Here is a 26,324-nt window from a genome sequence, read left to right on the forward strand (position 1 = left end):
TCGATAATTCAAAATAAAATAGGTCAATAAAAACGGGAATTGCATGTATATTGCTATCAATTACTTGTCCTCTCTGCTCACGTAATTAGATTTACCGGTAGAGCTGAGTGAGGTGTCTTGGAAACTGTAGGGCCCGTAAAAATTAATTAAACATATTTGGACGGGCGGACCCGGTGGTACGACTTCGTTACATGATGTTATTTCGTGACCTCCAGTCTGCTATATCAAAAAATATAGAATCGCCCAAACGTACTAAACTTAAAGATGCACACGATTTCAAATTGGTAGTTCTTCACTGGCATATAATTCTTCCCTGCGGGATGGTAGCCTATTTGTCTCGTGAGGTTCAGATTGCCAAGACAGGAATATTCGGCACCAGTCATTTAGGCGCCTATGGTCGATTATACCTATATGTATTTTGTATATACATAACGAAGTTTCCGGTCAGCGTAAGCCGTAAGGGCAGTCATTTTCGGCCAAGGTTTTCTCGCTGTCGATCGTTCTGGCACACTGCTTGGAGTCGCATGTTATATGGCCTAAAACTTTATATGTCTTCGTGCGTCGTGACGCGGTAATGGCCAACGCCGATATGCCCACTTCTATAAATCTTGCGTGTTTTATCTTGGTGGAATAGTATCCAATAATGAAGGTGTCTACTTGGAAACTTGAAATCGCGCACGGCGCGAAAAAAATTTGAAAACGTTGCATAAAATAATCTATAGTTCATGCTAATTCACCAAATAATTTTTGACCCCCTTCGAGCTCGTTCCCCCCAATTTGGGGACTTGGGGTGCGACAGTTACGGTCCTGTCAATACCTATATCTATAGGTACTGCTCGTTCAACTGGAAAGTTAGGGCACATTGCATTGAGACAGCAGTGACATAATCTTAGCAGTCTACTCACAACGTTCCTGCAATCCTAATTGAAAACTCCGGAATCCAAGCCAAGCAAGAATATTTTATAAATATTATTTCTTTTCACAAATCGATTTCTCAATATTTCTGTGGGGGCCGCAGAAAGCCTAGCTGGGGGCCGCATGCTGCCCTCGGGGCCGCGGCTGGGAATCACTGCTATAAAGGCTATCAAAATATATCACTTGGATCGAGTCGTACATAATCTTGAGTCATGGCTTGGTCCAGCTTTGCAAAATGACTCGAATACGTGTCGAATCAATACCTGTAGTACCTCCAAGTCGAGTCGAGTAATTTTCAATATTAACGTCTAAGACTTTAAGACTCTAAGACGAGTCGAGTCACCGAAAATTTGCGAATCAAGTCGGACCGGAGTCATTGCTACCTTACACCCGTTCATTAATGCCACTTTTTATGTATAACACTGTAATAATCCTATACTAGCATATCACGTTGTGACTGCTTGTAGTTTGAACGCGATCATTTATTTGTGGTCTGTGCGTCGTTAAATATTCCAGAATTGTGATGGTTGCCAAGTGAGTTAAGGTCGGCGCGTGAATATTCTTACCTGATCGAACATCAGTTTGTGGCTTGAATTCAAATGTCTGCTTCATGACACGGAAATGACCATTGTGTTTCTAATATTTGTTGGAATGGTCCAATAGGCAGTCCCAATCAGGTATTACAAGTATAATTTTATTGTCTGGACAGGGAAGTGAATTTTCGAGTGAACAGCCTCACGGAAGCTGTGATACGCCGTTGCCATCATCTACTGCACGGGTATTTCAAGACCCACGGCGAGCGGGCTTCCTCTCGAATGAACAATTCAACAGTCTCGGTTTATCACCACATTCATTTCCGGCCGTGGAATCTCAAATCTCCGAGCAGGGAGATGCCTATTGTCCGCTTCAACAATTGTTCAATCGGTTCGGTGGACCATCACAATCAGTCACTCGCAGTGGGTTTGGATCTAACCAGCAGGGATACTTTATGTCGCCCGAAGAAGAACTCGGAGCCGGTCCTGGTAAGGCGGGGAAATTATTACGAGTTTATGAATTTCCGCGTCGGAATGTGGACCAAAGCGTAAAACATTGTATATGATTTTCAAAATTAAACCGTTCTGATCTTATAAAGATTGGTGCGGATGATCGATTCACATTCGCATAATATTTCACCAATTCACGGCGTAAACGCATTTGGTAAGGCTAACTTCTTCAGGCGGACTAACGCTAATCTATAGCGCTGGCGATTCAACATCGGACATATGGCGATTAGTCAATCAATATCGTCGATTGCATCCGGAAATAGTGTTGGAATTACTCGAGTTATGACTTGAATCGAGTCACACTCGAGTCCCATTTTTCCGTATGACTTGACTCGATCCACTTTTCAAAAATGGCTTGACTTGAGTCGACGTTTCTGAAATGCGGATTGACTCGCCACTCGGAGCAAAATTTACGAGTCAATTTCAAGTCGTCGCTTTATTGGTGTTGACTAAACCGCTTCCTTTTGTATACATTCGGATTGTAACGACACTCCGCTGGGAGCAACCAATTACTCAGTTATTGAGTGTTTTACCGAGCCTCCATTGTTATCCTCAATTTAATTGACCGCAAGCGCAGCGACCATAGCTTACACCTTAAGTTGTCGTAAACTAGTAGGCCTAGTAATGTAATTTTAGCAATGTATCACTGAACTTTCTCACGGTTCTAAAACATTATTTTTAGCTGACGATTACCCCAGACGAGTGTCTGACTGAAGGTTCGGTGTCTTTCAATATGAATATATCATTCAATTTTGCATTGAAGTTTTAAACCTTCAAGAGCGACTCCACCCAATGTTTTTCTTAACATTCTCTGTGGACTAACGCAATCACCATACCCTTCACGACGACGCAGTCATTCGTCGCCAAGAACAACAATTTCTGATCGGAAGCAAGGTCACGAACTTCGGTTCAAGCCATATACACAGGCGATCTACAATATCTGCCACTAACAATACTATTGACCGTCTTCATTCGTTCATTTGGAAAAAAATTCGCGCTTGGCGCGGCAAGGACATGTAGGCTACACTTCTACAGTGTAGCCTACACATAGATTCCATGGCATAACTGTTATCATTTGTGATGCGTAGTGATATCAGTCCTATTTTTTCCGTTATCGAATTGTATTCGCCCCTATCTGACGACTGAAAAAGGACATTCAACATTCAAGTGGCCCCCGCAATGATTCGTAAATCTCGTATGGCCCTCTAGCCGAAAAATCTCACCACCCCAGGTCTATTTGATCAGCTGTACCGACAAAGTCTATTGTTGCTATACAATGTTGATTCACCCTATCAATGGACTAATTTAGCAGTCTGCAGAATCCTCAGAAAGCTTGGTTGATTGTGTGACTGTGAAAATTACGAAGTAGTTGCAGTTATTGTTCTGCTGCGTGGTGCGATGATTTTTTAAGAGAAACTGCCTTGCGTGATTTGAATGTCCGTTTCAAGCAATCGTGGAATTCCCACAGTGCTGCGACAGTGGCTTTCGACAAGATGAGAAATGTTCATGCTTCAGCTAGACCCGGGGTGGGCAAGCTTTTAAGCTCGCGGGCCGCATTCCACATCTGAATCCATTCGCGGGCCGCACTATATAAAATTGGGATTATAAACCAAGACGCAAAATTGGTATTTGATTATATAGTGAGGACATGGAGATAATATATATGCTTGATTAAAACAATCCAGAGATTGCTTTGGTGATATCGTACACGCGTCAGAAACAGTGGCGAGATTTCATAGGCTGGTCGACCTCAATAACCAATTCGTCAAAACTAGAGATGAAAGTCGGTTGTCCCGATACTTAGAACAGGAGAGAAATTTAAATCTGTAAGGGGTGAGCAGCGATCTGTTCATATATTTACTAATTCCACTTTTGGTTCAGTTCCAGGACACACAATGCTGACAGCATCATAACCATGTTAGCTTCAGACACGCTCCTACTGTGTGTAGATGAAATATAGTTACCCCAATTCTACGAATATACAGAGAACGAATCTACCTAAGACACGCACTGAAACAATCAAAACCGGTGTGGCCTATCTGAAATCACACTCGTGATCCGAATTATGCCAATCTCGTTCAGAATTTCTGTGATGTTTAGCAGTTGAAACCTTTCAAACTGCATGGGCCTTGAGATCGGGCTGTCGCACCAGAAATTAAACCAAAAATAATAATATAGAAAGTATTTACCTTAGAACAGAGGTCTTCAAACTTTTCAAGACACGCCCCTCTTATGGTGGTAAAAGATTTCGCGCCCCCCTTATCGTCATATCACAAAACGCAATCATGATGCTAACAAACCTCACAAAACGCAATCATGATGCTAGCAAACCTAACGGATAGTTTTATGGCATAGCCATAGAAGGTTACAACTGTGGATGAGAGCTTTTTAAATAAGAAATGCAGACAAACCACAGAGCAATAATTATGAACGAGATGTAAATCGCGCCGAGCGCGAATCAGTTGAGAACAGCTCCAAGCCTCCTTCAGATGCTTTCACGCCCCCCAAGAGGGGTGAGCCCCCATATTGAGAACCACTGCATTGAAATTATCATGGTACTTGTTCAGGGAGCGGTAGCTGAAAAAAGCTCAAACACTGATTTAAATCGAACGAATATCGTTTATACGTTTATATTGCTCATAAACAGTTGGAACAGGCACAAATTGCATATCATGAATGTGTAGTAGGGTAGTGTATTGCATATCATCATTGTTATTCATTTATCTCAACATAGTGAGGTTTCGTATTCTAGCCTGTGCTTTGCCGATGTTACCGTACAGCCGCATGCGGCCGTAGAAGGGAATTTGTGCGGCAGTGAGTCGTCATTTAATTAGTATGCGTTGGCGCCTGTCGACAAGCAAATTGAATTTACGAATCGACTCCTGAATTTTTCAGATATTTTACTTTATCTGGAAATTTTATTCGCGCTATGCGCGATTCAAAGCTATACTTCATTTCAATATAGTAGCGCTCTTTGCAATCTGAGTCCCACAGTACAGATACGAACAGCAGAGGAAAATGCGCCGCATGTAGCAATACCAACTTGGAATCGTGTGCTTCTCACGAAATGAATTTGCTTCTGGTGCGTTTAGGCGATTCCAATATATTTCCGGTATAGCAGTAGTTCTCGATATTCTTGGCTGCGCGAACCCCCTTTTGACCGCCGGGACCCCCAAGTTTTAGTTCAAATATCCTATGGAAATGTTAGCTGTGGGCTAGTGATGAACATTTCTTGAAATTAACATCATACTATTTATGTAAAAATTAGGAAGTCGTTTATTATTTCCAAGCAAATTCTGGGGCTGCATTTCTTGAAATACACTGCCGTGTCTCGAAAATGAACGCCGTCGATTTGAAATGAACGAGTGCAATAAATCCATTAACTTGCGCAAATATAGGTGGTGGGGAATGTAATAATAACGCCTAACGTTTCCGACGACACCTTTGGGTCTGATCGCCACATAAATGGAACCAATACAATGTCCAGGCTAGTCATTTTTTTATAGCAGCTCATATTGGAGGTATTCAGGAATAGCGGTTATGTATATCACAGGAGAAAATGGATTTTTTGCAAGCGAATTTATTCCTAAAGCAAAACATCTCTAAACAGCAATATGTTTGTATCAGTAGGCTATTGGCAATTTAGCAATTAAAATGAGTTTACACTGCAGACAATTTCATCTCAGACCAGTGTTGGGATGACTCGAGTCACCTTTTTGGCATGACTTGACTTGACTCGAGTCACTTTGCAAAAATGACTTGACTTGACTTGACTCGTCGCTTCAGAAATGTGGATTGACTCGTGACTCGGAGCAAAATTTACGAGTCAATTTCAAGTCATCTAGTAAACGATGTCGATTAAATCGCTGCATCTTTTATATATTCGGATTGTTCGCGATACGCCGGTGTGACTTGTGAGAGCAATCAGTCTTTCACTGATTGTACTTTTCACTGATCCTCCATTGTTACATCACAAATAAATTGACCGAAAACGAAATGATCACAGCTTACCTTTATGTACTAGCTGTAGAATCATCTAATAGCAACGTATCTCTGTTTGTTAAACGGCTCAGTGCTTACATCGCGAAGTGCCCACCTAAGCCGACCCTCTTGTATGATTTGAATCGAACGAATATAGTTTATGCGTTTATAATCTCACGGATGTGTGGACGGCCCTGGATGGGTAGTGTATTGTACCGTATCAATTTGTTCAAACTTCTCGGCGCTTCGTATTCGATTCTCTATTTTGGCTCACGTATTTTATTAGCAGCTCTAAGCGTGCGTGAGCGATACAACGCCTTTTTGCACGTATAATTAACCTAATACTCGGTAATTGATTCAAGATATATCACCAATCAATCTGTCATTCACACAGCTAGCAAAATGTAATGACTTTGAATCATCCTCATACTTCGAAAATTCAATTTGACTTGAATTGTGACTTGACTCGTGACTTGACTTGACTTGACTCGACTTGACTCGAGTCACCTCCAAAAAACGAGTGACTTGACTTGACTCGAGTCACCTTCGAAAATCGATTGACTTGACTTGACTCGAGTCAAAATGTGTAATGACTCGAGATGACTCGTGACTCGAAGGTACACTGTAAATTTTGAAGTGTTGCTCAACCCGGAAAATTGAACACGAAACGTGATCCAAAAATTGAACGCCTAAAAGTGTTTCGAAGTGTTCAAATTAAAGGTGTTTACCTAAAAAGTGTTCAGTCTCAAAGTGGCTGGTTGACTAGTCACCGGAACGCAGGGCTCAAAATTAAATCAGATTTTATTGATTCATGAATAAATGACGCTTATAATACCCAACCTGGGTGATTAAATACATGCAAACATTGAAATTTCCAATAGCTGCTGTGACAGGGTTTCATAAATATAGATCAGCAGTTGAAACCGTTCCCGGAAGAGTCGATGAAATCACGAACGTCACAAATGATTAAGAGCAAACTCACTACAAATATCATGCAACTCGCTCAATCATGAAAATGATTGCATAGGGAATTAGGGATAGTGATAACAAAATATGATTTAGAATCCTAAACTTTCGTGACAGGGGCATGGAATCAAATTCGTTGGTTACGTCGGTTAGCGGAAAACATGATCAACACAAATCATTACAACTTATTTAAAACTGATCAAATTACGGCTTGTAAATTTCTAATTTTATTGTAAACAAACAAACAATGAATGTATCAGTATCACTACCACTACCACGATAAACAACCATAAGTATTTTTTTTACTCTTAAATTTGGCCTGCTAAAAATATCCTAGGGCTTGCATTAGAAGTATTTATATCAGCTTAATGCCAATCACTTTTGTTTAAATAACAAAGAAATCGTTACTTTGAGTCCATACGAATTTTGCAGATTTACAGAAAAGATTTTGTTGTTATTTACCAGTCTGCTGCAAAATATGACATCTGGGCAGTGGTTCTTAAACATTTTTGGACACGCTCCCATGTGATAGCACAAAATTTCACACACTCCTTATTGTCGTATAATAGAATTTAAAAAAGCATGTGCGAAAAAGATTTTAGTTGACAGCGGCTTCACGCCGCTTCAAATGCGTTCTCCTGTTTGAGAACCACTCCTTTAGGGTATCACAATCCAATGCATAGCAGCACAAATCGTCAAGAATGTTTCTGAATACTCCATTTTCACTGAAGCAGTTTTATATTCTTGCCATCAGCTGCAATCCAGGCTCGGTCAATCTCTGATTCGTGGTGTTCCATGGTATTTGTTCTTTTCTACTGGTCGACTCCATGTTGTGCTCCTTGAAAATGTGATTAAATTCCAAAGTTTTGAATATGTCAATGAAAATTCTAAATTTATGCAGAAATAAATATAAATGTTTCACACATGCATGTTACTCAAGCTTAGGAAAGGCGCTCGGATACATGTAAAATCCTATCACTGAGAAGGACTAAAATTAGCGTAACGACTAATAAAAATATCTTGAATCAGGTCTGCGTTTTTTTTTTTCAATTCGGCCATTTTGACATTTACATTGACATTCAGACGCACAGGCAACAGTGAGAATGCAGAGCTGTAACTCAGAATGACAGTTATAGCAGAACTTCGCAGGTCTATGTAAATTTGTATGGTCCACAAAAAAGAAAGAATACGGTACCTGTTTCAATAAGACATGCGCTTGGGTCTTGGATTATATTTGTTTATCTCTCAATTTGGCTTTGAGAAGAAGACAGTTGACTTCATCGACCTCGTTTTGCTGAAAATGTAATTGATTGCAAACAAGATCCGACAATAAATATAGTAGAATTGTTATCCCTATGGGTTCGGAGTTCCATTATAATAATTGAAATACGGTAGGCTTTACATATAACTTTGATTCCAAGATTTTATAGCCGCTTTGAATTGAGACGAGAAAATATACCAGACAAAGGACACATTGATTGTCTTAAGTATAAAAACTTTGTGACATCTTATCGAAGGTGTTGAATACTTTTCCTTCATTGCAGTAATTGTAACTGTTCTCAATCTTTCGAAATCCTTCATTCCTGATTAAATTTAACTAACGAAATTAATTGGAATTAGCACGACATGGGAAATGATCTCCATTTGATGTTCCAAGTATAGTTCAGTAAGCAGTAGTTTAAATACAAGTTACACCAGCTCTTTACATTCAACAACACCCCTGTTCAATTTACACAGATCAAGCCTCTCTTCAGCTCATATAGCATATATAGATAGTTTTTGAGAAAATTGGGACTGCAAAAACCAGCACATTACATAATCAATGGTGATATATGAAATGAATAAATATACTTACATAATCACATGTTTCCATGGGTTCTTGAGGCGAAAGTATGTATCGCAAAAGATGACTGCACCGGTACAAAATCCAATCAGATGACTGCTAACGGCACTATCAACATTTTCTGCTAGCAGAGGCACGGCGGAATCAGGGGCTCTTTTCGAAGAGTCGACATCAGTTGGATGAATTTGAGGATCAATCTAAGACTGTTAAAAAGAAAATACTTGTTTTAAAAATGTGCAATGCAGGGTAACTATTCAATATTCGAACAGCTTCTTCGAGGTACAAAACTTCAATATAAAATTGAATAGTATATGCATGTTGAAATGAGCCCGAATATTTTCAGCTGAGACTCGTCAGGGGGAATCGTCAGCAACTAGTGGAGAACTCGAAAGAACGTTGTACATCAACAATCGTATCACAAAATATGACGTCACCAGCGTTCAGTATTAACGCAGATATCAGACTGGATGTATTGTATGTGACAAAAGGGTGTCTTTCATAGAACAATTAATTATTGTAATGGAAAGTTGCATGTGACCTTACCACCAATTTTACTCCAGCCCAGGTACCATACTTTCCTGGATTGTTAATCATTTTAGTGAAATTTTACCAGCAAACATTCATAAAAATAACCGAATGCAGCAGAATCAAATTCATTATCTAAGGATATACGAGTTTACTTACGAAACATGGCGATGCTTACCAGTATCTTAAACAACAAATGCATTTCAAAAAGGTGGCAATTGCAATACATACTACCTGCACATTAGGGCATTTTTCATATTCTTTCCATCAGCTGCAACCCAGGCTTGATGAGTCCCTGATTCGTGGCATGCCATGGCGGCTCTTTTTTACTGGTCAAATCCAAATGCTGCTCCTAGAAAATACAATAAATACCAAAGGAAAATTGTAAATTTCATGCAGAAGTAAATATAAATATTTCACACAGGTAGGTTACAGAAGCGCAGGATAGGTGCTCAGCCCCCCAGGTTGAGAACCACTGACCTAATCCATTATAGCTCAGTAAGCAATAGTTAAAGTACAAGTTACACGAGCTCATTACGTTCAACTACATCTCTGTTCAGTGTTCAGTGTATACAGTTCAGTGTACACTGTACTGTGTACACAGATGAAACCTTTTCCAGCGCATATCGAATAGTCCGTAAGCTACTCTGCGAGATAGTTTGTGAGAAAAGTAGGGCTGCAAAAACCAGCAAATTACATAATCAATGGTGATACATAAAATGAATAAATAGGCTTACATAATCACATGTATCCATGGGTTCTTGAGACAAAGGTCTGCATCGCATAAGATGACTGTGCTGGCACAAAACCCGTTACGAACGACTCCTCACGTCACTGTCAACATTGTTCGATAGCGCAGGCACGGTAGACCCAGGGGGCTCTTTTTAAAGAGTCGACATCAGTTGGATGAATTTGAGGATCAATCCAAGACTATTGAAAAGAAAATATATTTTGCGAAAATTCGCAATACAAATGAACTGCTCAGTAATCACGCAGATATCATACTGGATACAGTTGTTATTTTCTGCGATAAGTTGTGCATGACAGAAGGGTGTCTTTCATAGAATAATTAGGTAATGGAATGGAAAGTTGCACACGACGTTACCACCAATTTTACTCTGGCACAGGTAGTATACTTCCTGGATTGTTAACAATTTTAGTGAAATGTTATCAGCAGACACTCATAAAAATCTTTATTACGAATATAACCGAATGCAACAGAATCAAATTCATTTTTTACGGATATTCCAGTTCACTTACAAATCACCGTGATGCTTACCATGATTCCATACAGCTGATGCATTTCAAAAAGGTGCCAATTTCAATACATAGTACCTGCGGCATAGAGTTTAGTTCAGTTACCGTATCATAATATAAACTCAGAAAAGTCAAATTTGGGGATTGGGCGAAGCAAATACTACCCCTTGTGATCCCATGGTTTGTTGAAAAGATTGTTTGTTTTGTTGTGCTATTATTAGGGCGATTTTTTGGACCTAAAAAGGGAAATTTGACTGAAAAATTCAAGTTCACACATATTTTGATGATGAAAAACTTAATTTTGACCCCATGTACTTAAATTCGGTGTTTCTCACATAATGTTAGAATTGTATTACCGGTACTTCTCTTTATTTCTGGATGGGGCTGTCTGTTCTTCCGAAGTAGTTTGACCTGAAAAAATCTTTTAGCATGAAAACTGACAAATTTTTACATGAAAAAAACTTATTTTATCGAAATCTGGACCCTTGGAGAATTCTAGTATTGATTACATTTCGTATTATGGTAGAAATAATTAAAACTTTGTAGTACAACGAAAGATACTTTCCTACATTTTCGGGTAGAAAGTGCCTGTCCTAACTAAGTAGCTTGGCAAGAATGAAAAAAGAAAGTTCACCAGCGGCAGCTGTTGGCCGGCTACACTGAAGTTGTGGGTTCACTGCCCTCTCTCTCATTATGAGAAAGTTGTCTACATCGCAATTTTTCATCATTCGGTTTCTAATGGAAAAACCAATGCCCACGCAGTGTTGCTTCAGTTAGGATAGTGCAGTAGGCTACGTTGAGCATTTGCTTAATTTGACAGTCTATGATTCACAATGATCAGGCGATGGTCCGTCTACAACGGTAGGACTAAAAAGTAGGCTACAAGATGTAAATTGTAAAATGATAAGTTCACCGACAGTGCAATCATCTATGATACAAACGAAATGCAAGTTTGCCAAAAACATTTTGATTTTGTAAACAATTTTGGCAATTTTTGACCTGACGGTACAATTTTGACAAAATTTTGACCTATTTTGACATGTCAAAAAAATCGCTTCAGTAAGCAGTACCGGTACAGTGTAAAATGTGTTGCAGTTGAAAAACAATCAATACCGTTGCATGACTGTCATACCGGCATTCAATTGCTGACATTGCAGTACTTGTCCACAATGGACCACAATATCGCCTACATAGGGTTATTTCAGTGTGGATGGAGAGAACATCCCTTTATCTATATATCAAAAAAGTTAGTTCGATAGCAGCTTCCCATCAGTACCTTGTACCTGGTCGCAGCCTGGTATGTAATCAGATTCGAAGCTCGACCCTACAGCAATAAGATCAGACGAATCATATACTACAAAACATCTAAAGAACATTCAAATGAATAAGGGATATCAGTAGCCTACTAAAACATCTAAAACAAACGACCTTACTGCAATGTCAAAACGAGCTCAATTTACGACTATTCTCACGTTACATATATTCAATAACATTTACCGCATTTCCATACCTTACAGTACATGGACGTTATGATCCTTTACGTCATCAGGTAGCAGAAACTGCTTCAATATATCCATTCTGCCAAGTCTTTTCGTGTACCCTACTCTCTGCTTGAAGCCTGACGAACCACCAATTCAAATTCGAAACTGAAATCGAGCGCGCTCTACCGTAACGAAGGTGGTGACCCCTCTGTGTCACCGGGAAATATGTATATTTTATTGTTATATTAGTGGTTTGGTCAGTTGAATAACATTGTTTTACATATAACATGATTTTATGTGATCTCCAATCCTACCGATAGTTTATGAATGCGAAATTGATGATAAATTACCAAGTATAAATTTTCTGAAAATAAGCCGCAGTGGCGAAGTGTTACATATAAACGGAGAAATACGCAGAAGCGTTGCGACGATAATGGCCCAATGCGTTTATATGCCCAAAAAGTGTGTCCGTACGCAGAAAAAAGTGTTATGAAGTGTTCAATACGACCTTGCGGATTTACAGTGTAGTGACTTGATCCCAACGCTGTCTCAGACTGCCATTCGATCCGTTTATGTGAGTCCTTTGAGTTTTACCAATTATGAATCGAAATCTGCTTTGCGATTTCTCTAATTTAGAAAAAACGAAAATTAGTTTACCGGACATTTTTCCTAATCTGGAGGTATCGCGAGCCCACTGAAATTGCTTCGCGGAGCCCTAGGTGTCCGAGGACCCCCGCTTCAGAACCACTGTACTACAGCCTAACGATAATCCTGATGGTAGGTCAACAAATAACAACATGCGACAAAGTGACTAATAACCATTGGCCCACCCGAAGATGCATCATCATGTGTAACTTGCCCTGAATCTGATCACATGGGCTAAAGGATAAATATTAGATGGTAATATGTGAATATACTTGATCATAATGACGAAATTCAATCTGTAAATCTGAAAAAAATTTCGCGCTTGGCGTCCATCGTCATTATTCAGGACATGGTCACTCGCGATTTCGGTGCATATAGTAATCTGATATGAGAAAGCAAATTAGTCCGGAGATCACCAGAAATGGGCATGGACGGTTTAACATAGGTATTTGGCGCCGAGTTACTTCATTACGGCTTATGCATTGGAATGCGGCCGTAGGACACATAAGTAATCGAAATGCGGCCGTGAATAGCAGAAAGGTTGCCCACCACTGGCCGATATTAACAGACCGGTGATAAACCGTTTCATGTGTAGCTTAGCAGTGATACGTATACGTGAGCGATACGAAGCATTTTGCGTGTATATTCAACTCTATATTAGTTCTCGATTCAGATTAAATGGGGGTTCAATCTGTGTTTGAAACTGCTAGCAATATAAAATGACTTTTAGTCATGCATCGAACTTCGAAAATTCAACTTGACACCTGACTTGACTTGAAATGAATCGACTTGACTCGAGTCACATCAAAATATCGAGTGACATGACTTGTCTCAAGTCAAGTTCGAAAATCAATTGACTTGACTTGACTCGAGTCAAAATACGCAATGAATCGCGATGACTTCTGCTTAGAGCTAGTTCGGAATCGTGTGATGATGATTATGATTACGATCACAGCACAATATCGAACGAATACAATAACGAATTCATTAAAAAGTAATCACAATTACTAACTGTCAGATTCATTTTGCTCTCCTAAAATTGCACCTTGAAGCCGATTGTCCGTTTTTTATCCTAAATACAGAATGCAGATGCGAGGCGTATGACTTATATATGATTGGAGCCATCGGAAACCATTCCCGCCCGCAAGATGGGCTCACGACTGACTTTCAACGCTATGATTTCGATACGACAGAATGGTGTATGCTCAACAACGACGTAGTCGAACAAAGAAGGTGAGCGCGGCTATCGCCAATGTGAATGTTCAAGTTGCGTAAGTATGTTAGAAAACACCCATGTTTCAGAACTGGCTTTGCAGTGGCCACTCTGCAAAACGAAATCTGGGTTTTAGGCGGTTGCGTTACGCTTGAAGACAAGGAAATTTTCAAGAGAGATGTGTTCGTGTACTGCATCAGGTCCGGGGAATGGGCCGCAGGAGAAAAAATGGATCAACCGAGGGCGGATTTCTGTGCTGCTGTCGTCGGTGATAATCTGTACGCAATTGATGGAAGACATACACGGTCAGAAACGGACGGCACCGCAAGTGAGATAAGAGTATGTAAATATTGCAGCCCATGAACGATATAGTTCGTCGGGGAGGGGGGTCCTTCAACATGTGATTGTTTTCAGCCGATCAGGGATGCGAGTCGATCCACATTGTCACAGAGTTAGAGATGATCGGACATTATTTTCTAATTCGAATCGCGATCCCAATTTCAGACTAATATGGTCTAATCCAGAGGTGTCAAACACGCGGCCCGCGAGAACATTTTGTGCGGTCCGCGAAGCCATTTTGGAATTTCAAGTATTCGACAAAATATTCGAGAGCCACATATCTTTTTGAGATAAGAACTTAAAATTCAACATAAACATACTCTAAAATTCAGTGAAATCTCAACCAACTACACTATCACGTCACTTTTAAATGCTACCATGCAGTACAAGATCAGCTATTTCGTCACATTTCTCGTACATGATGATGAAACATGACCTGTTGATGAGTCATGACTAAAAATTGTGATTTTATTTGGTGCGACCTTTTGTAAAGTTACTCGTTGTCGGACTGACTGGGTGATTAGCGGGCCATTTTTATTTGACCTTAAAAAATCAATAATATGACTTTATGTTTTGGGAAATATGACTTTATATGACTTGATGTGAAAATTTTGTATTTTTACTTGCGAACAACGTCACTCACGGAACTTAATAGTAAAACATACTCAACACAACAGTAATACAATAGTAAAACATACTCAACACAACAGTAATACACATCTATTTTTATTTTCAACCACTGTTGTAGTACAGTTTCATGTAGTGTGGAATGTTAGAGTCTTTCAAGTTACGATTTGAACGTAAAATGACTTGAGTAAGGAAAATGAGCGCTCCACAGAAGCTGATGTGGGTTGACACTTCTGCAGTTTTGCACGAAGCAGTGGTGAAATCACTTGTCTCTGTAGCTTCATAATTTGTTTCACATCGTTTTTTTTCAATCGCTTCTTAATGTAATTTCTGAGCTCAAGCGAATCTTTTCCGAAATCAAGGGCATTTAGATCAGCATGCGCCTATTTGATGGTGTACTTGCAACTTTACATTTTGAGTATTAAGTTTGAAATATTGTTATGGTGGAGGCCTATTTCTGTTATCTGACTAGTCAACGTCGGATCTTTGACTGAATTTTTGAAGCTCTTTACAATAACTCCTTTATCTTGCTATGCATTGACTATTTCTTCAACTTGTGGACGTGTCTCGGCATCATATTGAGCAGCATTCAACCAGCTACCCCAACGAGTAACTGCCGTACTTTCTTAGTGCTTAGTTGCTCCACCGCTTAAATTGTTATTTGATATTCAAAGTGTACAACGTTATGACTTTCTAACTAGAAAATACGACTATATAACTTAAAAAGCTGATTTATGATTAAACCAGGAATATATGACTTTCTATGACTTTATAACTGTCTTAATATACTTTATAATAGGCTTACCATACGTCCTCTTTTAAGAGGATTTGTCCTCTTTTTTGACTTTTTTGAAAGTGTCCTCGGAGGACGGCCTTTTGTCCTCTTTTTTGAGATTTTGTCCTCTTTTTTGAAAATTTAGGTCAGATTTAGAGCAAATTGCGAGTGATATGCCGCACATTAGCACAGAAGTGAAGCTCCGGCGGGTATTTCGGAGTGGAAAACGGTGATTTAAGCGAAAAGATGACCTTTTTTTTTAGTCATCCACCTGGCAATGTGGAGAGAAATACGGTATTTTGAGCTCTGAGCGGAAAATATGACCTTTTTTTTAGTCATCCACCTGGCAATGTGGAGAGAAAAAAGGTATTTTGAGCTCTGAGCGGAAAAGATGACCTTTTTTTTTAGTCAACCACCTGGCAATGTGGAGAGAAAAACGGTATTTTGAGCTCTGAGCGGAAAAGATGACCTTTTTTTTAGTCAACCGATCACAAAGTGGGAAAAATTCACCGGTTTTTGAGAATTCTCTCTTTTTTTGGCATATTTCTGAAAATGTGTCCTCTTTTTAGATTTCCAAAATATGGTAAGCCTACCTTATAAGGGTGCGGTTTTTGCGTTAAAATTGATTTAGCGCCCTACTGATGCATAGAAAATAATATGACTTTAATGACTTTAAATGACCTAGTGATTAGATCAGAGGTCTCAAACACGCGGCCCGCGGGCCGCATGCGGCCCGCGAGACCATTTCGTGCGGCCCGCGACGGCATGTTGGATTTCGAAGTATTGGACAATATTTTACTACCAATTTTTTTTTTAATTTGAGAACTCAAAACTCGCTCTAAAACTACTCCAGAAGCCAGAACTATACTCATCAAACTTCACTATTACATCACTTTAAAAAGTTTCGACGTAGTGTAAGATTACCTATTACGTGACATTACTTGTTTATAGTGTTAAACATAAACATGACCCGTTGATGATTCGTACTAAAAATAGTTATTTGGACTTGGGCGCGACGTTTTGTAGTATTAATCGAATTCGGACTCAATGGGTGATTAAATAAAAATTACTCGAGTTGAGTCGCATCAAAAGTACAATCAGAGAAGGACTTTTGTGACGCGGAACGCCGTGATTTGGTACAACCACGGATGCAACAAACTATCCAACTGTTATTGAAAATAGTAAAAGAGAGAGAGAGAGAGATATTTATTGATTTGTCCAACCGTAAAGAAAACATCATTGACACATGTAACAACAATAAATGAACTTACGGTATAGGGCAGGGTGTGACCGATATGACTCTGGGTAGGGTCAACTAGTCTGATCACACCCTGCATTAACAAATACAGATATTGTGTTATAAATTTGGATGCATTGGTTGGGATCAATCAATTCAGCTCAGCATAAAAATAAAATACTAAAGAAACTACAAATTTGGTGGGAGACAAGCGGATCATTGGTAATGGGAGATGAGGTGACTGAATAATTCCTTTTTGAAGGAGTGGTATCGGAGGTCCCGTATTGAGGAGGGTATAGCATTCCATATGACAGGACCGGCATAGTCGATCGATTTCTTTGTGAGGCTACTGGTGGGTCGATGAAAATAGATGTTGCCCTGGGAAGAAAATCTGGGATTGTGTGAGTGAACAGTTTGAGCAAGGACGAAGAAATCATTTGAAAAATATTGATGCATAAATTTAGCTACTTCAAATGTAAAAATATCGTCAAATTTCAGAATATTGTATTTGCGGTAGTACTGGGATAATCTTGTTCGATGGGGCAAGCCAGCCATCAAACGCATGGCTCGGTTTTGCAGGGTACGAATTTTAGAACAATGTGAAGTACAAGCATTCCCCCATACAATTATGCCATACTGTACATACGAGTAAAAAAGCGAAAAGTAAATTGTCCTAAGCACAGATCTAGGAACTATGTGCTTGAGTTTTGTCATTACACCTACACATCTAGAAAGCTGTGTTATGGTATGAGCAATATGCGGTTCAAAAGGTCCTAGCTTGCGCTTCGTAGCTCATTTAGATGCAGGTCGGTATGGCAACCATTATAATTATTTTGCCCTATTGATGTGTAGGCCTATAGTTGCTTACACTGGCGTAGCAGCATGTGCTGCCGCCCCTCGCTCTCGCTTAAAATGCCGCCCCCTAAGAAGACAGCAGCAAATTTCGACATAAATTGATTTTCAAGCAAACGTGTCAATGCAAATAATTACAAATAATATGCCGCATGTCAGCCTCACCGTCTCAGCGTTAATAAGGCTAAAAATAATACAGACAAGAAATAGGGAACGAACGTATTGTGCAAATAGAAATCAATAGCCGCCTCAAAACTTAACTTGTCGGGCTGTGACTGAAGCAAAATCAGCGATAATAACTTAAAATTCAAGTTTTTGAACGTATAGTCTCTTTCAGTCTTTCTATAGACAGAATGGATAGAGCTGATAGCCGATCATCATTCATGGTAGAACGTAAATAAGACTTAATCAGTTTGAGCTTTGAGAAGCTCCTCTCACAGCTTGCAATTGAAACACCAATGGTCAGATGAAGTTTCAGCCACGAGCATAAATATGGTGCCGAATCAAGTAGTTTTGCATTAACTAGCCACTGCTTCATACCAGCCTCTTAAATCTGTCAATTTACACAGTTAACTCCAAAAAGTCAACCTCGTCGTCATAGGTGCTTTTAAAAGCGCTGGTGAATAAATTGTGACTTTCACTTTGCAGCAGCGCGTGGGGATTAAAAAATCCAAACATATCTTCAAGTGGCTTAGGCTATGCCGGTAAACCTGGTTTGAGCTTCAAGTTTACTTGTCACACTTGAATACCCAGACAGGCCTACTGCTGAGCTAGCTAAAAGCAGCATAATTGGTCATGGTCATCCTATAGTTGGCCAGGCCCCCCGAGCGCTCAAATTTAACAATACTGATCTTAATCGAAAGCTATTGTTGACCTGATTCCGGAAATACAATTTAAATACTGGTCTGAAAATCGGCATTGCTCCAAATGATCGCTCGATATAATTTCCATTATCATGGTCAATTAGTCAGTGTGTTGCGGCGCTCCGATTGTAAGGAACAATCGGCCTTGATGGCTATTTTTGAGTGGTTCCATTGCCATGTAAACATATTAATTCGTGTTTTCGGAATCAGCGCGACACTAGCTTTTGATGGAGACCAGTTTGATTAAATTTTACCTCACGGGATGCCAGTTATAGGACTACTAATGACGCTGATTTTAGCCGGCTGTGTACACTGTGCACTGCGCAGCCTCATTTACCGCCCCCATGGAGCCTGCCGTCCCTGGCGCAGAGCCAGAACCGCCAGGTGCCTGCTACGCCACTGGTTGCTTACATCCTGTGTCATCTTGGGTATCCATGTTATCATCGCCAATTAAATGTGGGGAGTATAAAGTAGTCGGAGCCTACGCTTCTCAGCTGTAACACAAATGGATTCTTCGGCGATCGGACATTTCTATTGATATTGCACAGTAATCATTATCTTCAACTTATTATTGATCTCTTCTAATATTCGAAGGTAAACCTAACGTTGATTTAATTTGACTTTGGCAATGACATGATCAATAGCCTAGTTATGTGTACCCGAGACCCGGATTATAGTCTGTACTACTCCAATGCTCTGATCAGATCAATCTTTGTAAAATTCTAAAATTCTACCTATAATTGCGGCACGTCAAATTTCCGCTAGCTGCAAAATTATAACGCTACAGCTGTTACAATGTCCTGACGCATTTGTACTCTCGCATGATGTCTACAACTAATTATGTTGACAAACTATGCCAAATACAGCAACAATTTCATTCAGATATCTAAAAATGTTATTTATTTTGTGACAGGCGTGATTAACAATAGTAAATCACATTTTTACGATGCGTGTGGAATGTCAGTCTGCAAGGTCCCGTCAAATAAGGCCTACTTGGAAATACATTGAATTCCCCTATTATTGATGCTGCGGCCCGCGGCGCCATCAAAAGTAGGAAATTGGCCCGCGAGCACATTTGAGTCTGAGACCTCTGGATTAGATAGAGATGACTCTCAGTTGTGCCGGGTCAAACGTTAAAATCAGAGAAGGACTTGCGACTCGGAACGTTGACTTGGTAATCGTAAGGACGCATCAATCTATGAAACTGTCATGGGGAATAGTCATATATAAAAAGGTCGTAGCCTGCGTTGCGTAGGGTATATAGTTTTCTAATCAAGTCAGTATAGCAACCTTCGGCATCATGTATCCCCCGTAAAGTATAGATGGCTACATGCTGGGGGTTGTTTGTTCTCTTTATACATGTTACTATCGGTGGAGTGTGGGCTGGGCAAAATCGAGTACCTGAGTGATTCGATTCTGAATTACGTATTACGCTTCGAGTCGAGTCGAGCATTCGAATATCACTCATTATGACGTCACAGCAGAATATACGTCGTCATAGTTCTAATATGAACATTTTATGCCACGACGAAGAACATAATTCCTGTTTTCCGTCATATTAAAGATACTTTAATATTTTTTTGACCATACCGACTTCATTGTACTTCTTGACAATGTTGTGGGATGATCATGACTTCGGAAATGTGTTACTTTGTACTGTGTCTCGTTTTCTGCGACACGGCCAATCAAAGTTTCAAGGCCTCCTCAATGGAAAATAGTATCAAAACCATAATTCTCGTTGGTAAATTACCTTTCAGTTGCGAGAAGCGTATCATTTCAGAACTCGAAAAACCTTCTTTTACTACTCGACTCGAATCATTAAAATTATTACTCGAATCAGATTCGAGTAGTCGAATCATTATGCCCATCCCTAGTGGTGAATGGCGAGTAAGGTATTCTAGTGCGCTCCACACCCTCAACACCAATGAATTCATCAATGATTGGATATTTCTATTCCAGGGTTCTTACCCAGGTTCCGTAGACCCATTCGGGGTAAAAAGCACCACATTAGGGGTACGAGATGCATTGTGGAATTGGGCCTATATGTTGAGTAAAATTGTCTTGGCCAATTGATTCAACTTAGAAATGGTGTTCGCGCTACGAGCGATTTTATGAAAATGGGCTGTCTCATTTTGATATAGCTACCTTCAGAAATTGTGTTGAAAATGAACAGGGGCTACGAGAAATCTTATTGGAAGCACGAGGTGCACGATCGGTATATTTAAGGAACAATGCCATTACTATGGCTAAATAATGATTATATTTAAGCTGTTATTGATATGTTCCCAATCGAAGACAAATTTAACGCTGATTTAATTTGACTTTGGCAATGATAGTAACAATAGCGTACCTTTCACGACTATACCAAAACCCGGATTAGGGTACACCGCTCAAATGCTTTGATTATCTGATCAATCTTCATTAGATTTTGAAATATTCTCCACAAAATTGTTGCACGTCACTCGCTGCAATATTATAACCCGACTGTTTGACGATGGCATGATGCATCTTCTCGCATGATGTTTATAACTCGTTATTTTAACATATTATGTCCGGCACAAAAACAATTTTATTCAAATATTTGAAAAAGTGATTTTTCCGTATCAAACGTGAATAGTACAAATGGTTTTATTTAAAACAAACGGCGTTTTAAAACACTTTGTTTAAAACATGTTTTATGTTTTAAACAGTATTTAAAAAAAAGTTTTTTTAAGAAAAAACAAAATTGATTTTTTCAAGTTGTAAAATCATGCCATAATTGTGTAAATATTTGACAAAAACCATGTTTTATGAGCCTACGGACAATTACCACCAGATTTAGCCGACGTATATCGATATGGGATGGGTGGAACTAGAGGTGGTGTGTGAACGTGAGGTTCACGTTCGCGTTCTGTGTGCGAACCTCAGAAATTTAGAGGTTCACCTTCGAAAGCTAACCTTCGTAGTTTCGGCACTGTGACATTTGCAATTGTCAATGTCAATCCACTATGACGTCACGATTGAATATTCCTGACGTCGTGACTTAATTTAAAACATACTGTTTTAAATTAAGTCCATGCTGTGAACATGTTTGATTTAGATTGATTTTTGTTATAAATGTAACCCTAAGTACAATGGCAAATAGCATTTTCACGATGTTCGTGGAATGCCTGTCTGCAAGCTCCCATCAAATAATGCCTACTTGGAAATAATACATTGCATATCCATACTATCGATGCTGCGGCCCGCGGCATCATCAAAAACTACGAAATTGGCCCGCTAGCACATTTGAGTTTGAGACCTTTGGTCTAATCAAAGTCCAAACCCTAATGAGGCGACGATTTCGTGTCCCGTCGCAATCATATAATGGCTCGAATTATTATTTTAGGGAGTCGCTTGAAAATTGAAAAATATGAAATTCCGCGTCCAAATCCAGATCAAAATTCTACTTGCATATTTATAAATCCAAATGCGATACAGCTCCGATCAAACTGGACTGATGAATGTTCGTGTTTTTTTTGTCGCTGGCCGTTTTGAATCAGAGGTTGAATCATGTGCTCGAGTCGAGCCCAACTGGAACCCACAGACTGATTTGCTACCGACAGTACAAAATTTACATCGCTGAGTAGTAACGATTTACACCCTTAATATTTTTTATTCGAAGTCTAGACGAAACCGGGTGGAAACCCGGCCCAAACCCGACCGAAACCCTAATGCACTGTACCTCTTTGTAATATGTTTGCGATACTCCATTCAGAATTTTGTTTTGATGTTTATGGTGTAGCCTACTTGTTTTGTTACATGTTATGCATATGAACGATTGTAAATAGTAACTTAACCATTTCTCTACACATTCCAGGATATACAACTGTCGAGGGCTTTAAAAAGAAAGGCAAGTTCCAGTTCAATCAATGTACTTGGCCAGATCATTATTTGCGAGTTGCGTGGTCGGGGAGAAAATATATGTTGCGGGTGGTGTGACGAGGCATCCAGATAAAAGCACGGTGGAGTTTTACACTACAAGCTGTAACCAATGGACAAAATTGGTAATTAACTTGCCAAATACGCGTAAATCATTTGGACTGGTGTACGTGAATGACCAATTGTATGCTGTTGGCGGGGATAGCGACGGTTCAGTCATACGCAGAGATAAATATGGAGGACAGTGGTCGGATACTATCACATATCTACCGGAAAGATTGCACTCGTATGACGTATTTTCTCTGGGAGGGGATATTTATGTTCTTGGAAAGACGGAAACGGGCCAAGAAAGATTTTGGAAGTTCCGACCCACAGGTTCTAGACCCGTGTGGGTCGTGCTACATCAAGTACCGTGGAATCCTCGGGATGGTGGAACTCGAGTCACTCTGTTCAAAAATCGGTCCAGCGAAATCAATCAAAATGCGAGGTTCTCCGTTTCGCAAGTTGAAAGATGATCCTCGTCAAGGGCAGGATTCGTATCGAAGTCTGATGCTATATTAAGTTTCCTGTTGCCTCCGTGTATATATCTCATAAGTAGGGCGAGTTTTTTGAAATGTATAAACAAAGTAAACATTTTGTCAAAATTGTAGTGTTAGGTCACTGTCTGTTCATTGTGAATCATAAACATTCAAATGAAACAAATAGCTTGACTTCGTGGTCATCGCATAGTCCTTGTAACAGGAAGCGCATGAAGAAAAATTGTGATGTAGACACCATTGTCAGAATGGAGCAACACGGTGAGTGACAAGCAGTGTATGCGCTTCTTTAGTGTTGCCAACCAACAACTGCTATTGTTGAACGTTCTTCATCCATTCTTGGCAAGCTACTTAGTACGGATAGACACTTTCTATCCGAGAATGTATGTAAAAATCTTTCGTTGTTGTACTACGACAAATTTTAATCACTTCTACCATAGTACGTGATGTAACTACTGGAATCCTTCACAGGGCCAAATTCCGTTGAAATAATGTTTGTTTATGTAACATTTTGTACCATGTTCATTGTCCGTATTCTTAAAATATGTATCAAAATCACCATCAATTAATTGCTGAGACTGTGTCCAATACGCGATACTTGTTGCTGTGCAGACCGTCTGCTGATGCTAATTTTTCAAAGCACGTGAATAATTTTTCGGATACTTCAGGGATTTTCAACCAATCGGCCATGGTCAACTGGTGTGCTACAGGAGCATTTAGCACAGAGGTATTTCGAAATTTTGTAGATTTAATGAAAATTTAATTATATTTGTTATTTACTTCGACTAAATATATTCATATTCAGGGCTGTGGAGTCGGTAAATTTTACTACCGCTCCGGCTCCGACTCCGACTCCACACATTTTCAATATTCCGACTCCAACCCCGACTCCTGAGTCCATAAACGTACCGACTCCGACTCCCGACTCCGACTCCAGCAGTATCACCATTTTACTTCGAAAATTATATGCCACATTGTCGGTTGAATGACTATCATACAACCATTAAACATATGCAAACATATGATTAACGGTGGCATGCTAAATCGTTTCATTGTGGCACAGCTCGAATTATCCACTCTGCAATTAACACGAAAGAAAGATTTGCAAAATATCCTTCCTTTTTCAAGTTTTTATAACATGGACTCTCTAATATCCTGAAATGTATGAATCAATCAAATATGGCAGATATGCAATCCCGTATAATAAAAATGTAGATAAAAATCCAAGTGTAGCTCTTGTTTATGGGTCAGCAACTAATAAAGAGATTGAACGTACTAATTTTGTCATTGCACATTATACTGATTACAAGCACACACACTCTTACTACTAATATTCATTGGTCATAAATGGAATTTAGTTAAGTAGTCAAAGACCATAGCCTATGTCTAGTCTACATGTACTTAATCAAGTATTCAAGGATTGTGACTTGCAGTCTTTCTTCATCATTTGTTCTACCCAAACAGCTAAGCTACATAACAAATATTTTTAATCTTGTCAAGTGGGAAGCTTAGTTTGGTCATATTTACATCATTTTTACAATTTTACAAAATCAGCCGATGCATTTGCTCTGTCACGGTACCATGGTATAATTCCAAAAATTGCATCCATTTTGACTGCATCTCGAAAACGCATATTGCGATTTTCTTCCCCTGTGCAACTGAGTTGTAATTTGCAAGTAATGTTTAATTTGATCTATACCAGGGGTACGCAACTTTTTCGGTCAAAGGGACACATGAGATTTACGAACCATTGCGCGGGCAACTGGAATGTTGATAACCTTTTTTAATCTTCGGATATGAGCGAACTGAATTAGGTAAAATTGCAAACAAGACTTATAATATTACGTTCTAAAATTGATAACAATGTGTCATGCAACTATGCAGTGCGCAATCAGGCCCTGGTCGCGCGAAGCGCGAAATTTATTTGCAAGTTAATAACTGAATTATATCAATAAATATGTTGCTAACATACATTGGGGTCGCATCTGTGTACCACTGGGCTCATTTGGCAAGGACAGGATTATTCGACGTTTAGACATAGCAAATCGACGGTATCAGTGGACATGCCTCAATCATTTTGTGCAAATGTTTTGTCGACGATCTCGCTGCGAGTGCACAAGCGAAGCCGCATGTTGGACGACACGTTATCTCTCAATTCTGTGAATAATATGTATTTATAATTTTCAGAAGGGGGCTCAAATACTAGGAAATCTAGTGACGATGAATCATGCGAAGTAGCGAGAAAAATTTCAACTCAAATAAATCTGCTATGAAATATTCTACTTTATGATAGTATACGAATATTTGGGATAAATGTGGCTGGCCCCTGGAAACGTCAATGCGTCAGAACTGTTGTTTTAGTCATCATCAAATTTCGCGGTCATGCTAATCAAATTTTGGTTGGCCTTGCAATTGTACCTGATGTCATAAATAATTTCGAGAATTACCTCGCAGGCCACACCTAACCTTCTCGTGTGCCAAATTTGGCCTGCGTACCACGTACTCTAGCTGTTATAGTTTTCACGACTCCGACTCCACTCAGTATTTTCCCCCGACTCCGACTCTAGCTGTTATAGTTTTCACGACTCCGACTCCATCAGGCGAAAATTACTCCGACTCCGACTCCGACTCCGACTCCATCAAGCGAAAATTACCCAGACTCCGATTCTGACTCCACCGACCCCGACTCCACAGCCCTATTCATATTCTCAATTTAGGTAGGCTCAAGGTAGGCTGCGATAACCTTTTCGTCCGACTGTGATGGGGCGCGAACTCAATACATGGAGTTCTTTCTATGATGAAGTAAATAAAACTACAAACAGTTGGTCCGAAAATTGGTATCTTCATATGGAAACCTTGAAGGAAACATCACTCCCTGTTCTGTCATCTTGATATTTCCTGTTAGTCTTGTTGATTCGAGAGTGGATGAAAACAAGAAAGGTTGAACCGAGAAATCGATACAACAAATGGAAAATATCAGTGCAGATGAGATCAACATATATTATGGCAGAATATTTGCTTGGTCCTTTCGAGAGACTGTGCGGTAAAAATTGCTATCAAGAGAAAATCGTACGGTTGGCTTTAGGATAAGTTATTATTAATATATTTCTACTGATTATTTTGAATTTATAATAGGTGGTTGACGTGAATCCAGAGGTGGTCAGTAACTAAGTACTTCCACTATTTGAAAGTACTCAAGTAGTTTCAATCTACTTCAGGTACTTACTCAAGTATATCTGATTTTCTCTACTTCTACTTCGTAATATTTTGTGATCTACTTACTTACTCTTTGCTATTTTCAGTATGTCAAGTAGTAGTTTAATCCC

The 26,324-nt window shown here is 39.5% G+C and overlaps 2 protein-coding genes and 2 long non-coding RNA genes across 4 annotated transcripts in view; 3 read left to right on the plus strand and 1 right to left on the minus strand.

Annotated features, from left to right (window-relative positions):
• LOC145449027 (uncharacterized) overlaps positions 1–26,324 on the plus strand; it is a 374,781-nt gene that overhangs the window by 119,071 nt on the left and 229,386 nt on the right. The gene's annotated exons all lie outside the window — the stretch shown is intronic.
• The window catches only part of LOC145448385 (kelch-like protein 25), a 98,526-nt gene that overhangs the window by 34,696 nt on the left and 37,506 nt on the right, over positions 1–26,324 (plus strand). The gene's annotated exons all lie outside the window — the stretch shown is intronic.
• Positions 1,394–23,096, plus strand: LOC145449175 (kelch-like protein 22). The gene is made up of 4 exons (XM_080327645.1): positions 1,394–1,937; positions 13,739–13,889; positions 13,959–14,197; positions 22,401–23,096. The coding sequence occupies exons 1-4, from the start codon at positions 1,904–1,906 to the stop codon at positions 22,520–22,522; spliced, it is 546 nt and encodes a 181-aa protein (XP_080183771.1). The 5' UTR covers positions 1,394–1,903; the 3' UTR covers positions 22,523–23,096.
• Positions 7,779–10,370, minus strand: LOC145449056 (uncharacterized). The gene is made up of 4 exons (XR_013918120.1): positions 10,011–10,370; positions 9,508–9,625; positions 8,761–8,951; positions 7,779–8,199 (listed from the first exon to the last, which is right to left on the minus strand). It is a non-coding gene; the product is annotated as an uncharacterized LOC145449056 (long non-coding RNA).

This window comes from Botryllus schlosseri, chromosome 10 (genome assembly GCF_051294905.1).
Source record: "Botryllus schlosseri isolate E-star chromosome 10, Bs_hap1, whole genome shotgun sequence".
In the NCBI taxonomy this organism is placed as follows: Eukaryota; Metazoa; Chordata; class Ascidiacea; order Stolidobranchia; family Styelidae; genus Botryllus; species Botryllus schlosseri.